General features: G+C 35.6%; 3 protein-coding genes across 8 annotated transcripts; 1 reads left to right on the top strand and 2 right to left on the bottom strand.

Annotated features, from left to right (window-relative positions):
- Positions 1 to 2,666: 2,666 nt before the first annotated feature.
- Positions 2,667 to 6,457, top strand: LOC105316833 (proton-coupled folate transporter-like). 4 transcript variants are annotated; one of them, XM_019993524.1, is made up of 5 exons: positions 2,667 to 2,821; positions 4,696 to 5,780; positions 5,832 to 5,915; positions 5,982 to 6,153; positions 6,322 to 6,457. In XM_019993524.1, the coding sequence occupies exons 1-5, from the start codon at positions 2,679 to 2,681 to the stop codon at positions 6,392 to 6,394; spliced, it is 1,557 nt and encodes a 518-aa protein (XP_019849083.1). In that variant the 5' UTR covers positions 2,667 to 2,678; the 3' UTR covers positions 6,395 to 6,457. The 4 variants fall into 4 exon arrangements, with proteins under 4 accessions (XP_019849083.1, XP_019849081.1, XP_019849080.1 ...); XM_019993522.1 differs by having other exon boundaries at positions 2,667 to 3,552; positions 5,424 to 5,780; XM_019993521.1 differs by lacking the exons at positions 4,696 to 5,780; positions 5,832 to 5,915; positions 5,982 to 6,153; positions 6,322 to 6,457 and adding exons at positions 3,973 to 4,056; positions 4,100 to 4,271; positions 4,320 to 4,485 and having other exon boundaries at positions 2,667 to 3,909.
- A 954-nt stretch (positions 6,458 to 7,411) lies between these two features.
- Positions 7,412 to 8,363, bottom strand: LOC100640911 (oligosaccharyltransferase complex subunit OSTC-like). The gene is made up of 3 exons (XM_003384343.3): positions 8,101 to 8,363; positions 7,745 to 7,947; positions 7,412 to 7,508 (listed from the first exon to the last, which is right to left on the bottom strand). Exons 1-3 carry the CDS (start codon positions 8,326 to 8,328, stop codon positions 7,493 to 7,495), a joined length of 447 nt encoding a protein of 148 aa, XP_003384391.1. The 5' UTR covers positions 8,329 to 8,363; the 3' UTR covers positions 7,412 to 7,492.
- Positions 8,364 to 8,408: 45 nt separating this feature from the next.
- LOC105316824 (uncharacterized) lies at positions 8,409 to 13,735 on the bottom strand. Of its 3 annotated transcripts, none has more exons than XM_019993513.1 (12): positions 13,672 to 13,735; positions 12,020 to 13,443; positions 11,461 to 11,873; positions 11,088 to 11,223; positions 10,679 to 10,780; positions 10,435 to 10,615; positions 10,190 to 10,298; positions 9,251 to 9,407; positions 8,947 to 9,170; positions 8,838 to 8,898; positions 8,634 to 8,786; positions 8,409 to 8,579 (listed from the first exon to the last, which is right to left on the bottom strand). In XM_019993513.1, the coding sequence occupies exons 2-12, from the start codon at positions 13,412 to 13,414 to the stop codon at positions 8,451 to 8,453; spliced, it is 3,060 nt and encodes a 1,019-aa protein (XP_019849072.1). In that variant the 5' UTR covers positions 13,415 to 13,443; positions 13,672 to 13,735; the 3' UTR covers positions 8,409 to 8,450. The 3 variants fall into 3 exon arrangements, with proteins under 3 accessions (XP_019849072.1, XP_019849073.1, XP_011410342.2); XM_019993514.1 differs by having other exon boundaries at positions 13,658 to 13,676; XM_011412040.2 differs by lacking the exon at positions 13,672 to 13,735 and having other exon boundaries at positions 12,020 to 13,460.
- Between the last annotated feature and the right edge of the window lie 36 nt (positions 13,736 to 13,771).

Below are 13,771 nucleotides of genomic sequence, written 5' to 3'. Positions count from 1 at the left end.
CAAAATAAATATAAAGTAATCATAGTTATGGAAAAACCAATGCCAAATGAAGCATAGAACATACTCACCATTAATCCTCTCACATATATAGGAGCTTGTGCTATTGTAAACTCAATTGAGGCTGTGGCAGTGAGAGCATAAGATATTCCCAATAGCACCTGTGGTAGCACTAATGCATAATCGTTGTTGTTTGGAAAATTATAGACGTGTGGATTATGAGAGAATGCAATCAGAAGTGTACGTAATAGTTCAGAGGCAAAGGCCAGTAATAAGCCAATCCACGTCAGTATGAGTAGTCTGGGAATGAACTTGTGGAAATGTGTTCTGATGACATGCAACCAGTTCAAGCTCTTTGTCTCTTTGGCCTCACATTGTGCTGTGAATTGCAAGTCACTGTCATTGAGTTCCAGCTTAACATGTACATACTAATAGCAGCTGCTGAGATTAACGGGTGCTTTGGAGGGTTAACATCTATCCTCGGGGTCTCCTTTGCTGCCGTTAGTGATGTTACTCCAAAAAAATGGTGGATGCTACTCATGAGTACAACAGAATTTAGCCATTGGTTTTGATAAGATGTCAAGCTACCTCATTGTTTATTATCGGACTAACTATAACGGTTGTGATTTCAAGTATCCAGCATATTCATTGCTTTGGGTTGCAGTTGTAGCATTCGTATACCTAATGTGTCTACCAGAATCATTGCCACATAAAGAGAAAAGGAAAGATTGGGGCTTTAAACGGCCTGCTAATGGTGCCTACATTTTTAAAATCCAAGATTCCCTAATTGGTTAATCTGTGTAGCAGTAATGAGCATACAAGGTTTCTGTGCTGTTGGAATAGGTCAAATTATTAACTACTACTCGCATAACAAACCACTGGAGTGGACTTATGACTTTATTGGTATTTATGGACTACTGATTGCTCCCTGCTGTATCTCACATTGCTACTCTACCATTTTTAATGGAACTGCCTATTCCCCAGAACCCATTCTAAATCCTTTCATCATAGTTTTTGCTGCTTTAGTTGCTATTGGTACTAATGCGATGATGGAAACAGTTAAAACAGATTGGGAAATGTTTGTAGGTAAGTGCCAATTCATATGTCATGTAGAAGTTTTGAGTTGATTCTGCCAAATTACACCAAAAATGACTACAAGAAAAATTTATATTTCTATAATTTTCTCTGATATGTATACAGGTTTTTATGTTGTGCAGAAAGTTTGAGCTGATTTCAGTCAAGATTGGATTTTTTATGAATTTTTAAAGTTGCTCAAAAATTGGGCCAAAGTCCCTGTACTATAGTACAGGGTACTTGGCCAAATTTCACCAAAATTGACTAGGAGAGAATTCTTCATTTTTATAATTTTATCTGATACGTATACATGTTCTTATGCTGTGTAACAAGTTTGAGCTGATTCCGATTAAAATTGGATTTTTTATGAATTCTTATAGTTGCTCAAAAATTGGGCCAAAGTCCCTTTACTATAGTACAGGGACTTTGGCCAAATTTCATCAAAAATGACTAAGAAAAAATTTCCATTTTTATAAATTTTTTTGGTGCATATACATGTTTTTATGCTGTGTAGCAAGTTTGAACTGATTCCGATCAAATTTAGATTTTTTATGAATTTTTAAGTTACTCAAAAATGGGGCCAATATAGTACAAGGACTTTGGCAAAAATTTTTCCAAAAATGGCTAACAGAAAATTTTTCATTTTTGTAATTTTTTCCTCTATTTACATGTCCTTATGTTGCATAAAAATTTTGAGCTAATTTTGATCAAGATTGGATTTTTTTGATTTCAAAGTTGCTCAAAAATTGGGTCAAAGTCCCTGTACTATAGCCTTTGGCCAAATTTCACCAAAAATGACTAGGAGAGAATTTTTTCATTTTTATAATTTTCTAATTTATTATAAAAAATTAGTTGATAAGTTTTATTTTTATATTTAGCTGGTATTGTTCAAAGTTTACAACAGCTTGGATTTCCAGCATCAAACAGTATATTGTAAGGTCTTGTGGAATCTGAAGACTACGGTTAGTGTTTTTAAATTTTAGATTACAATGAATTTCTTAATCCCAGGAGTTGTTCTAACTGTTACCGCCTCAATATAAATGTTTGCATCAGTTGCTTCAGCTGTTTTTTTTAAATGAGATCTATCATCCAGAGGCTAAAGTGAATGGATGTAATTAAAATGCTGGGATAATGTTTTGGATCTCTGCTGGTTGCTGGGGAGTGATTATACCACTTGTTATGTAGGACAATAATGTGTGCTATCAAGAGTACATAATGTACTCTTGGTGCTATACAACTGTTCTTTATAATGAGATGTATTGTTCAGAAGCTGAAACAATGCTGGGATAATGTTTTGGATTACTCCTGGTCTATGGGCTGCACTGATGCCACTTATTCTGTAAGCTAGATCTAGTGTTATTTTATGCTTTTAATCCTGCATGAACATTGCGTGTGTGAAATAGATTATGTTTTGCTTTATTTATAGATTAATGTTCATTGACAAAAGAGAAAGGAGAAAGTCAGGACCTTGATTAGCAGTGCCAAACATTACAAAGCAACAAACTAATGTTTATAGATGTGTCATCACCACCACCTTTTATCAGCAGTTGTGGGACTACAATAATAACTGACACTTGCACATTCTTAGCATGACCCAACCCAAAGAAATGAATCAAGAAGAAGAGTTTAGTGGAGAGGATTTTGAATGGGAAGAAGAATCTCCTTTCACTTATTCTGATCGTTATTTAGAAAATGATCCTGCTACACCAAAGCAAGTGGGCTTATGGAAGCGGTCACTTAAGTGGAGAAGGCGCATTTTTGTAATTGAGATTTTTATGGTGTTCTCTCAATTGCTCTACCTATATTCCACTCAGATAGTTCAGCAGTACATATTCCAGACTCTAGCTTGTGAGGCTCTCTCAAATACACCTAACTACACTGCACCCAATGAGTCCATCTGTCTAGATCAAGACTACATTGTGAGTGCTACTGGTAACAATGATTCTATCATAGAGATACAACAGAAAACTAATACCTTGAATATGTATATTGCAATCATTGGGTTGGTTTCATCGGCAGTGTTGTCTCTTATATATGGTTCATTGTCTGATATATTTGGTCGAAAGCCATTTTTAATCCTTTGCTTTTCAGGCCTTTGTCTCTCAAGTGCTTTACAGGTTGCAGTTATTGAGTTAGATCTCAATATGAACGTATATTTATTGATAGCGTCTGCTCTTAATGGGCTCACTGGAGGAGGAGCAACTACAATTGGAGTCGCTTATGCTTCCATTGCTGATGTTACAACAAAAAAATGGCGAACACTAAGACTAGGAACAACAGGATCAGCGTTTGGTTTCAGCAAAGCATTGAGCTACCTGTTAGCTTATTATTGGATCAATAATAACGGGTGTGATTTCAAAGGTCCAGCATACTTAATGCTTGCCATTGGCTTTGTTGGTCTTACTTATATAATATTAATACCTGAGTCACTGCCACGATCTAAAGAAGAAAGGAAGGAGGGAGGTTTTAAGAAACTTGCAGATGGATTCAAAACTTTTTTTATTCCTAGGAGAATAGGGTTTTCAAAGTGGTGGAGGGTATGGGTTTGTGTGATAGTTATTTGTGTAGAGTTTCTTTGTGCTGTTGGAATAGATGAAATCATGAGCTATTTCCTACACAACAAACCACTCGAGTGGTCCTATGGCCTCATTGGTATCTATGGACTAGTGACATCTATTACTCAGTGTCTTGCTTTGATTGTTGTTCTACCGCTCCTGATAGCAATACCTATCCCTGAGGCATATTCCAATCCTTTCATTATACTCTTGGCATCAGTGATTGCTATTACCACTAACATCTTGATGGCTACTATCAAATATGATTGGGAAATGTTTTTAGGTAACTCTACACATTATATTGCACTGTCATGATTACGATTTAGCTTGATTTTTTTATTGATAGCTGGGATAATTCAAACTTTACAACAGGTGGCATTTCCAGTTGGGAGAACTATAATATTTGGTCTAATTAAACCTGAAGATTATGGTCAGTCCTCAAAAGTATTTATTTGTTTTAAATATGAATGCAGGGGCTGTTCAATCTTTAACTACATCCCTACAACTGCTCACATCAGTTGGTTCAACTGTACTATTCAACAAGGTCTATCATCCAGAGGCTGAAGTGAATGGACATCATTACAATGCTGGGATAGTTTTTTGGATCACTGCTGGTTTTTGGGCTGCACTCATTCCACTCATCTTGTAAGGAATATATATGCACTGGTGTATTATAAGTTTATTCTATCTTAGGTTACTATTCAAGAAAGTTAGGTCTAACGATAGTAACAGCAGGTCTAGTGCACCAAATACATTCAAATTTGAACAGATGAACTTAGAGAGTGAAACATAAAATTTCTTATTTATTAAAAAAATAATTCTAGCTAGTCTGCATGATGAGACATGGTATTTAAGCAAATTCTATGATTTAAGAGTCATTAATTATTATTATTATTATAGATTATTAGATAATAACCCAGCCTTCAGCCACTCCTGTTGGGTGACAACTGCAAATTCTGGTTATGGAGTCTGAGACTTCTCCTAACTCAAAGCTTCTTGTACATCCTTTATGTGAGAATAAAGATGGAGATGATACTTCAGAGGAGAGTCGCTGGGCTAAATGGAGAAGACGTATTTTTGTAATTGAGATTTTTATGGTGTTCTCTCAATTGCTCTACTTATATTCCACTCAGATAGTCCAGCAGTACATATTCCAGACTCTAGCTCGCGAGGCTCTCTCAAATACACCTAACTACACCGCACCCAATGAGTCTATCTGTCTAGATCAAGACCACATTGTGAGTGCTACTGGTAACAATGATTCCATCATACAAATACAGCAGAAAGCTAACACCTTGGGTATATATATTGAGGTCATTGCATTGGTTTCATCAGCAATATTGTCTGTTATATACGGTTCCTTATCTGATATTGTTGGCCGAAAACCAATTTTAGTTCTTTGCCTCTCAGGACTCTTTCTCTCAAGTGCTTTACAGGTTGCAGTTATTGAGTTTGATCTCAATATGAACGTATATTTATTGATAGCGTCTGCTCTTAATGGGCTCACTGGAGGAGGAGCAACTACAATTGGAGTTGCTTATGCTTCTATTGCTGATGTAACAACAAAAAAATGGCGAACACTAAGACTGGGAACAACAGGATCAGCGTTTGGTTTCAGCAAAGCATTGAGCTACCTGTTAGCTTATTATTGGATCAATGATAATGGGTGTTATTTCAAAGGTCCAGCATACTTAATGCTTGCCATTGGTTTTGTTGGAATTTCATACACACTTCTAGTTCCAGAGTCACTACCTCCAAAAGAAAAAAGGAAGGAGGGAGGTTTTAAGAAACTTGCAGATGGCTTCAAAGTCTTCTTCATCCCTAGCAGATCTGGGTTCTCCAAATGGTGGAGGATATGGGTTTGCGTGATAGTCATTTGCATAGAGTTTCTATGTGTTATTGGAATAACTCAAGTCTTGAACTACTTCCTACACAACAAACCACTAGAGTGGTCTTACGACTTTATTGGTATTTATGGTTCTGTAACTTCTATTACTCAGTGTCTTGCTTTGATTGTTGTTCTACCACTCCTGATAGCAATACCTATTCCTGAGGCGTATTCCAATCCTTTCATTATACTGTTTGCTGTAGTGATTGCTATTACCACTAATGTTATGATGGCCACTCTCAGAACTACTTGGGAGATATTTCTAGGTAAGACTGCTATGCCATAATAATTATTGCAAAATAATTCTTCTTTGATAGCTGGAACAGTTCAAACTTTACAACAAGTTGCATTTCCAGCAGGGAGAGCTATATTGGCTGGTCTCGTTAAACCTGAGGATTTTGGTTAGTTCAAATTTGCCTGCATATACCATACCTTTAATCACGTACACTTTTGTTAAATGCATGCAGGAGCTGTTCAAACTTTGGCTACATCCCTACAACTGCTCACATCAGTTGGTTCAACTGTACTATTCAACAAGGTTTATCATCCAGAGGCTGAAGTGAATGGACATCATTACAATGCTGGGATAGTTTTTTGGATCACTGCTGGTTTTTGGGCTGCACTCATTCCACTCATCTTGTAAGGAATATATATTAATATCTTAGTTGTACATGTTGGTCATCCCTAATCATGTGTAATAGCTAATAACCTTTTCACAATTTGATTGAGGCCTGTGTGTAAATGTTTTATTATAACTTAGTCTCCCTAATTCGTTTCCATTCAGCTAGTAACTTTGATTCTAAACAGGTTACTGTTCAAGAAAAGAAATGATGATGCAATCGAGTTACCAGAGTCAATGAAATATGAAAAACTAAATTAACATTTGTGATTGTCTTTTATTTTTTAAGCATTGTTATAGTTGATGTGTTGTCATAACTGCCAATAGTGACATAAGCATGCCTACGCAACCATGTGATAGTAACAGTATTTCAACAACCCTCACGAATCAATGACAGACATAATAGCTTTGGTAATACTGATCAACAGTGGCCTTATATAAAAGAATTCTCAATTTTTATGATCCATACAGATGTTCTTATGCTGTCTAAAAATTTTGGAGCTGATTCTGATTAAATATAAATTTTTTGTGAAGTACAGGAACTTGGGTCAAATTCTGCCAAAAATGACTTGGAGAGAATTTACCATTTTAATATTATTTTTTGATACATATACATGTTCTGGTGTTGTATAGCAAGGCTGAACCAATTCCAATCAAAATTGGATTATTTACAGAATTTTAAAGTTACTCAAAAATTGGGTCAAACACCCTGTACTATAGTACAGGGACTTGAGCCAAATTTCGCCAAAAATGACTTGGAAAGAATTTACTATTTTTATATTATTTTTTGATACATATACATGTTCTGATGTTGTGTAGCAAGATTGAGCCAATTCCGATCAAAATTAAATTTTTTTACAGAATTTTAAAGTTACTCAAAAATTGTGTCTGACACCCTGTACTATAGTACAGGGACTTGAGCCAAATTTCGCCAAAAATGACTTGGAAAGAATTTACCATTTTTATATTATTTTTGATACACATACATGTCCTGATGTTGTATAGCAAGGTTGAACCAATTCCGATCAAAATTGAATTTTTTACAGAATTTTAAAGTTACTTAAAAATGGGGTCAAACGCCCTGTACTATAGTACAGGGACTTTGGCCAAATTTCGCCAAAAATGACTTGAAAAGAATTCTCTATTTTTATAACTTTTATTGATACACATGCATGCCCTCATTAATTTTTTGCTAATTTTGATCAATTTCGGCCAAAGGCTATGATGTCCTAGTGATGCAGATACATGTTCCTCTGCATGCGCACAACCTCCACAATATTTAATGGAAATAATAGTTTTACAATGTTACAATTCAAATGAACGAAGTGTTATTGTCCTACTATTGAAGAGTGGGATTGTTCACCTTAGGTAGCCTCTACAAAAAAATTAACAATAATTATGATAATGTCGTCACAAAAATTATCTGCATTATTATTACAAAAACATGCCTATTTTTGAGTTTGTGCTTCTTTAAATATATTGGCTATTATAAAATTGATGCCCTTATGCTAAAATTTAAGCCAAAACTAATTAATTTGAAATTTTTGTTGAGCAACATAAAGAATAGGAAACCATTGGGCATATATTCATTAATAACATTATTGGACTTACGGTAGTTTCATTGTCATGAAGACACGGCATGCAAAGAATGAAACAATGACACAAAACAGGCCAAAGGACATCAACATGATCCTGTTGAATCTTGAAAGACCGTTAGAGTCACTTCGTTCTAACACAATAAAACCAATCGCTCCCAGACTAAAGAGGAAACTTGACGCCAATCCTTCCATAATGTACTGCCCATTGACACGATACTACAAAAGTAAGTAAAATTTTTAAAAAGATTATTATACAAATTGCTGTCACTGGGTGGGGCTTGTTATAGGAATAGGTGCAAACAATAGTGTGAACAAGGCACAAGGATAAATGTAATCTCTATCTAAATATAATCTCAATTTAATCTTTACCTGCATGAAAGCTACGGGTCTTGAGTGTCCAAATTCATCAGTGGTCGAACCAATGGAGGGCGGCTCAACAATCACGTCATATATAACACCACCAGTCACGAGGAAATAAGAGACCATTATAGCAGCGAATACAACAGTCGAAGAGGGAGCTTTGATGAAGGATGGTTTCTTTATCTTCAACTGGGGCTGGTGAAGAACAAGATAGGGTAGGCCATAAAGATACTCCATTGTTATATTATTGAAACGAATAGGGCGTGACTTCAAGTTTAATTAATTTCTACATTTTTATGAATTTTTTTATTTGGATCTAGATTAAATTTTAATTTCTTATAAAAGGAACTAATGATGTGCTATCTAAGGTATGGATGATTCAGAAGGTCTTTTGCAATGACTCTATTAGCTGGGACCAGTACAAGACACTTTTCAACAAAATCAATCAAATGAGGAACTTCAGACAAACTCTTCTTAAGTCTTCCAAACTACAAAAAAATTTTGAAATAGATTCTGTAGAATTTAATCACAACTAGTCTTACTGGTAGAATCCTATTGATATCAGCAGCTTGAACACAAGGCTCACTAACTCTAAACTCTGTTATACCATTTTTCAGTAGCATAGCTCTCTTAGCTTGGTCCAAGGGCTTAAACATGTTACTTGATTGATGGACTGAGAGCAACAGTGTACCAACCTTGAATGAACAGGCATGCACATGTCACGATATGATACAAAGCAAACTAACCTGATTTAAATACTTGGGACCTTCTTCATTAAGTAGCACCAGTAGTGAAAACAATCCAAAACTAAAAGTCATAATTTCAAGCTAGCATACTGTATATACAGTGCAATACCTAAATATATCAGCTTTAATTGGCATCTGTTCCATCAAATCAGTGCTATTGGAAATAGTATACATGAACACTTCAGGGGCCTTGAATCCAATAGTACCAACTGGTGACATGTGATACGTTCGATCTGTTGTCACGTAGAAATCTTTCGAAGTAGTTCTGGGAGGATCAGGAAGGAGGGTGCCATCAGTATTAAGTTCAAGAGATGCATCAAAATCAGACAATACCTGTTAAAATAAATAACATCACCACTTAGAGAACTATCCTTGCAATTAAACAAAAATTATTTTTGTGCTCCAGTTCTTACTATTTGTGGTGTGTTTCTACAGACACATGTCAATATATTAGGGCAAGCACACAACGTTTTTAATAGAATATTTGAAGGTTTGATATCACGATGGACAATAGGATTAGGCAATGTATGGAGGTAATTGAGAGCTTCAAGGACAGAGCGAAACAAAAGCCTAAAAATTTTAATACAATATGCTAATTATGCTTGCAATCAGACATAGCACATCTACTCAAATTCTATCTACTCTGTATCTACTTGTATTGTAATTTTTTTAACCAGTATTTACTTGTATTTACTTTGTAAGTAGATGTGTATTTTCATGTATTTTCATCTACTAAAAATATGTGACTTATTGCAAAAAGCATTGCATGAAATCTTCCATTGCAGTTATTTACTCATGATAAAAGCCATGTGGGTACTGAAACTTCATAAAAAAGAATATGTTCTGTTGAAAAGAAAAAAAAATGCACTATGGCTACCTGCCTAATTAGCACTAAAATCAGAAGAATAAGCATTAGGAAACAGTCTTTTAAGCTTTTCAGATGATTATTGAAACAATACATGAAATATCTGAAAATAAAGGCGAATATTTTAGGCTGCTCTCCTCTATCTACCACTATCAACTTGAGCCAGAAAATTCGTGTAGATATTCGTGTATCGTGTATATACATGTGCTATGTCTGCTTGCAATAATAGTGAAAATATCTGCAATAGTTATAATGGTAACAAAATATACAATATTGTAGCTACTTCAGGTCACTCCAAATTCATACAGCTGTTTCCCATTTTATGGTGGGGCTAAAGTAGAGTAGCAGTGGGAAACAATGAAATTGAGAATGGCCTTACGAGCGGGTTGTTATAGGAAAAATAGTTCAAAATAACACACACTGTCTACATGTATGTCTTTGAAATAAATTGTTCCTTACTTTGCAACAATATTATTATTCTGGGTACTTGAAATTATTATCAATCTTATTCAAGAGGAGCATTTCATTCTTGTATCTTTCTCTTAAGCTTCTAAGACAGTATCTCTCATAGGAACCAACATTACGACCAAGATCATCTGCAAATAGAAAAGAGGACAGAATATTATTGCAAGGTTTTGACAATCAGTATAACAACAAAGGGTTTCATACAATGACTCAACATGCTGACAAAGCATGTAGGATCCCCGACACACTGTATATACATGTACTGACTTGTCATTCTTGGATAAAAATGAAATATATTCCTTCTCCTAGGAAAAGACACTAAAGGCTGTCCCATCAATAATGCCAGACACTGTAGGACATTAGGATGATGAAGTTTAGGCATTATCAATACTTCCCTCCAGCGGAAGGCAGTCTGCTTCACTGCATAAGTAGTCCCTTCAAAGTTGACCTAGACAGGCCAAATAAAACAAAATGTGACATTACAACATTTAAGAGTGCATGTAATATCTACCTCCAGTATAATGCCATTGCCTCCTTCTCTCAGCACACGTGTACGTGGGAGATTTGTTGGTATAGTGTAGGTTTTGCCAACTATAAACGTCAAGCCATCACCCTAAATAATAGTAATAATAATAATAAATGAAAATGGCACATTTTCACATCAAAAAAAATTGGTCAGAACTGTGTTACCCATAAGCAGGGTTTCCAGCATGCTAAGTGAGCTAAACACATGCTTCATGAGCTGACAAGCATTTGAAGCAACTTTCGATTTTTGTTGAAATGTCCTATACAATAGCCCATGGTTTTTGGCCAATTTTTATGCAACTTTTAAAATTCATAAAAACCCATTTTTGATCAGAACTAGCTCAAAATTTCAATGCAACATAAATAAATGGGCAAAAATGAAAAGCCAGACTTACATAAAAGCAGTATCCTGGTATATCAAATCCCTCAAGAGCATGTCTCTTGATCTGTTGCTCAGGTATGTGCTGCTTAGGTGCTGCAGGGGAGTCCTTTACTGTAGGGGCAGCTGGTCCACCACCTGAAGGAAGCTTCCTACAAATTGAAAATGTATAAGTATTAAATCAAATCTATAGCAAGTAGCTAGTCCATAGACATAGTAGTAGACATAAGAATTAACACCTGATTTATTGATTCATTGTCCTACACAAAACATTATTGTCCATTTTATGTATGCACATAAGCTCTGTATACACAAAAACTATGAATACTATACTACTTACTAATAACAAGAGTACAATATTCTCTAATAATACTACTATACTAGCTTACTTAGCAGTAAATTTTGCTTCTGAAGTACTAGTAGTCATTTCGCTCGGATCTGTTTCATCTTTATTGGATGGTAGTGGTAGTTCCACTGGTACCAGTACATTAGCTTGGTTATTATCAAATTTTTTCATTCCCTTCCATCTTGTCTCTTGATTCATCTGATTCTCATCAAGGTCATAGTCACAACCAATATAGCCATACTCAGAGTAATCATCAGAATTAGCAAAGACATTAATTATTACAGGGTCTTCCCCAGTTGGGGGTATGACCATAAATCTAACAAACAGTGAAGAATTAAGAATAACAAGCTCAGCAGTGTCATCTGAAGAACTGGCAGCTGTAGGAGACTGATATCGCTGCATGGAAATAGACTTGAATCTATCTTCAAGTTCTTTGGAGCCATTTGGCTGTTTGACCTACATAAATAAACATAAAGTGGGTTACTTATTGTTATTTCAAGATTTTGTGGTCTAATAAATGAAACAACAAATTAATCCCCAAAAATAATACTAAGTTCTATGGGCTAGCTAGCAGTGGAAGTAAGAATGGTGAGGGTGAATACCTTTATCCAGTGCATAGGGACGATGGGATTAATGGTGACAGCTTCATAGAAATCATAACGCATGTTCCGAGTGAACTTAAATAATATGTGATCATCCTTCCTGTACTGAGCGTTGATGAGAACAGTGCAATACACTTGCATGTGAGGTATGACAAGATCCTTAATCATGTTATAATAAATAAGGACCATCTTTTTCTTCCTCCTCTCGTATTGTTCGTAAGAGAAATACCCATACGGCGATAAAGAGAGAGCTAGCACTTCTGCTGGTTTCTGTGATGCCAGTCCTGTTGCCTTTACTGTTATAGAACTGGAAGCAACAGCCATTGATGGTTCTGACGATCGGGGTCCTTCCAATTGTACTGAACGGATATTACGACGAGACAGTTCAGAAGACTCAAGGAGATCTTTGAGAGTCGTTATGGTATATTCCATATTTCTCAGCGATATAACAACAGTGTTTTGATCATCAAAATTTAAACCAAGAGTCTCGATTTCTTTAACGTCGTAACATTTTGACTTTTTCTTTTTAATTTTTTGCAATTTTTCTAGAGACTCCAAGAAGTCCTTAATGTGTCTTTGGTCGCGGCAATAAATATTCCAGACTGCACCTTCTTGTGCTAGAAGATAATTAGCAATATATGGAATGTTCTCATTTATTTCAGCAAGACTATAGCAGTATATGTGTGAGCGTAGCAGCTCATAATGGACCTGGATGCATAAGCTATCATCTTGAGTCTCGTATATACATCGCTTCATTAGCAATACCAATTCATTATTAACATAAGGTTGATTAGCATTGAAGGCTTCGCTGATTAAGCCAAGAATGTGAAAACGACAATCTCTCGCTACCGGAGATATATCAGTCATTGATAATCCAAAGAAAAACTCTAATATCCTCCACTTGTCTCTATCTAGCGAGAGGATCTGACGCAAGACGAACTTCATTACTGACATTACTGGCTCTAATATCAAATGGAGGCCAGACAAGTAATCCTGAAGTATTGGATGATGAAATTTAATGGGAACACTGCCAGCTCTTCTCTCCAGTTGAGACGCCAGCTCAAACACCTGTACCTCCTGGAGTGATGCAATCCCAGCACAGAGGAGCTGATTGGAGAGGGCAACAGAGCTAAGAGCTGCATCCGATCCACAGAGAGATATCGTAAATGCAAGATTAGCAAGAAAGAAAAGCGATAGTCTTGACTTGCCTTTATAGTTCCTGTGTCCGCATACTTCTAAAAGAGTTACTTTTTTATTTAGCGATTTCGATATAAGTCCATCAACAATATGAGTTGTTGCTGACGTTTTAGTTTTTGTTTCTTTTAGGTCGAGAGTAGCCACAACTTCATGCCCAACAGTATCTTTGAGTTCATTGATGGGATAGTTGACTTCCATGATTCCTTATAAACATACTCCTATATGTGCTTTTTAGCCAAATACAAAGAAAGAGAGGAGAAATATCTGGGTAAATTGTATACATGGATACATATTATCATTACCAAAGCTTTGTAGATCAAGCAACATAGATCTGATAGACTTAATGGCTACCAACATAACATGTCAAAATGCCATAGACATACACAATTAAGCAAGATTCTCCATTATTTTATTACAATAGGTATCATCTTATCTACTTACTCATGTAAACACACCTGAATGTAGTACCTAGTCCTCTTGTTAAACACTAAGAGATATAGTCATGTGAGCAGTCTGAACACCATGTGCAAGCAAAATTATTATTTTAAAAAGCCA

Source organism: Amphimedon queenslandica, unplaced genomic scaffold, assembly GCF_000090795.2.
Source record: "Amphimedon queenslandica unplaced genomic scaffold, v1.1 AMPQUscaffold_13492, whole genome shotgun sequence".
NCBI classification, from domain to species: Eukaryota; Metazoa; Porifera; class Demospongiae; order Haplosclerida; family Niphatidae; genus Amphimedon; species Amphimedon queenslandica.
This window is presented reverse-complemented; position numbering and strand designations above follow the sequence as displayed.

Coding starts and splice junctions, on each gene's coding strand:
- LOC105316833 (XM_019993521.1), top strand. CDS start 2,679: ATGAATCAAGAAGAAGAGTTTAGTGGAGAGGATTTTGAATGGGAAGAA. Junction 3,910..3,972: donor TGATTGGGAAATGTTTTTAG/GTAACTCTACAC, acceptor TTTTATTGATAG/CTGGGATAATTCAAACTTTA. Junction 4,272..4,319: donor GCACTCATTCCACTCATCTT/GTAAGGAATATA, acceptor ATTCTATCTTAG/GTTACTATTCAAGAAAGTTA.
- LOC100640911 (XM_003384343.3), bottom strand. CDS start 8,328: ATGGAGTATCTTTATGGCCTACCCTATCTTGTTCTTCACCAGCCCCAG. Junction 7,948..8,100: donor GACCCGTAGCTTTCATGCAG/GTAAAGATTAAA, acceptor TTACTTTTGTAG/TATCGTGTCAATGGGCAGTA.
- LOC105316824 (XM_019993513.1), bottom strand. CDS start 13,414: ATGGAAGTCAACTATCCCATCAATGAACTCAAAGATACTGTTGGGCAT. Junction 11,224..11,460: donor GAAGCAAAATTTACTGCTAA/GTAAGCTAGTAT, acceptor TTCAATTTGTAG/GAAGCTTCCTTCAGGTGGTG. Junction 8,787..8,837: donor GTCCCAAGTATTTAAATCAG/GTTAGTTTGCTT, acceptor TGTTCATTCAAG/GTTGGTACACTGTTGCTCTC.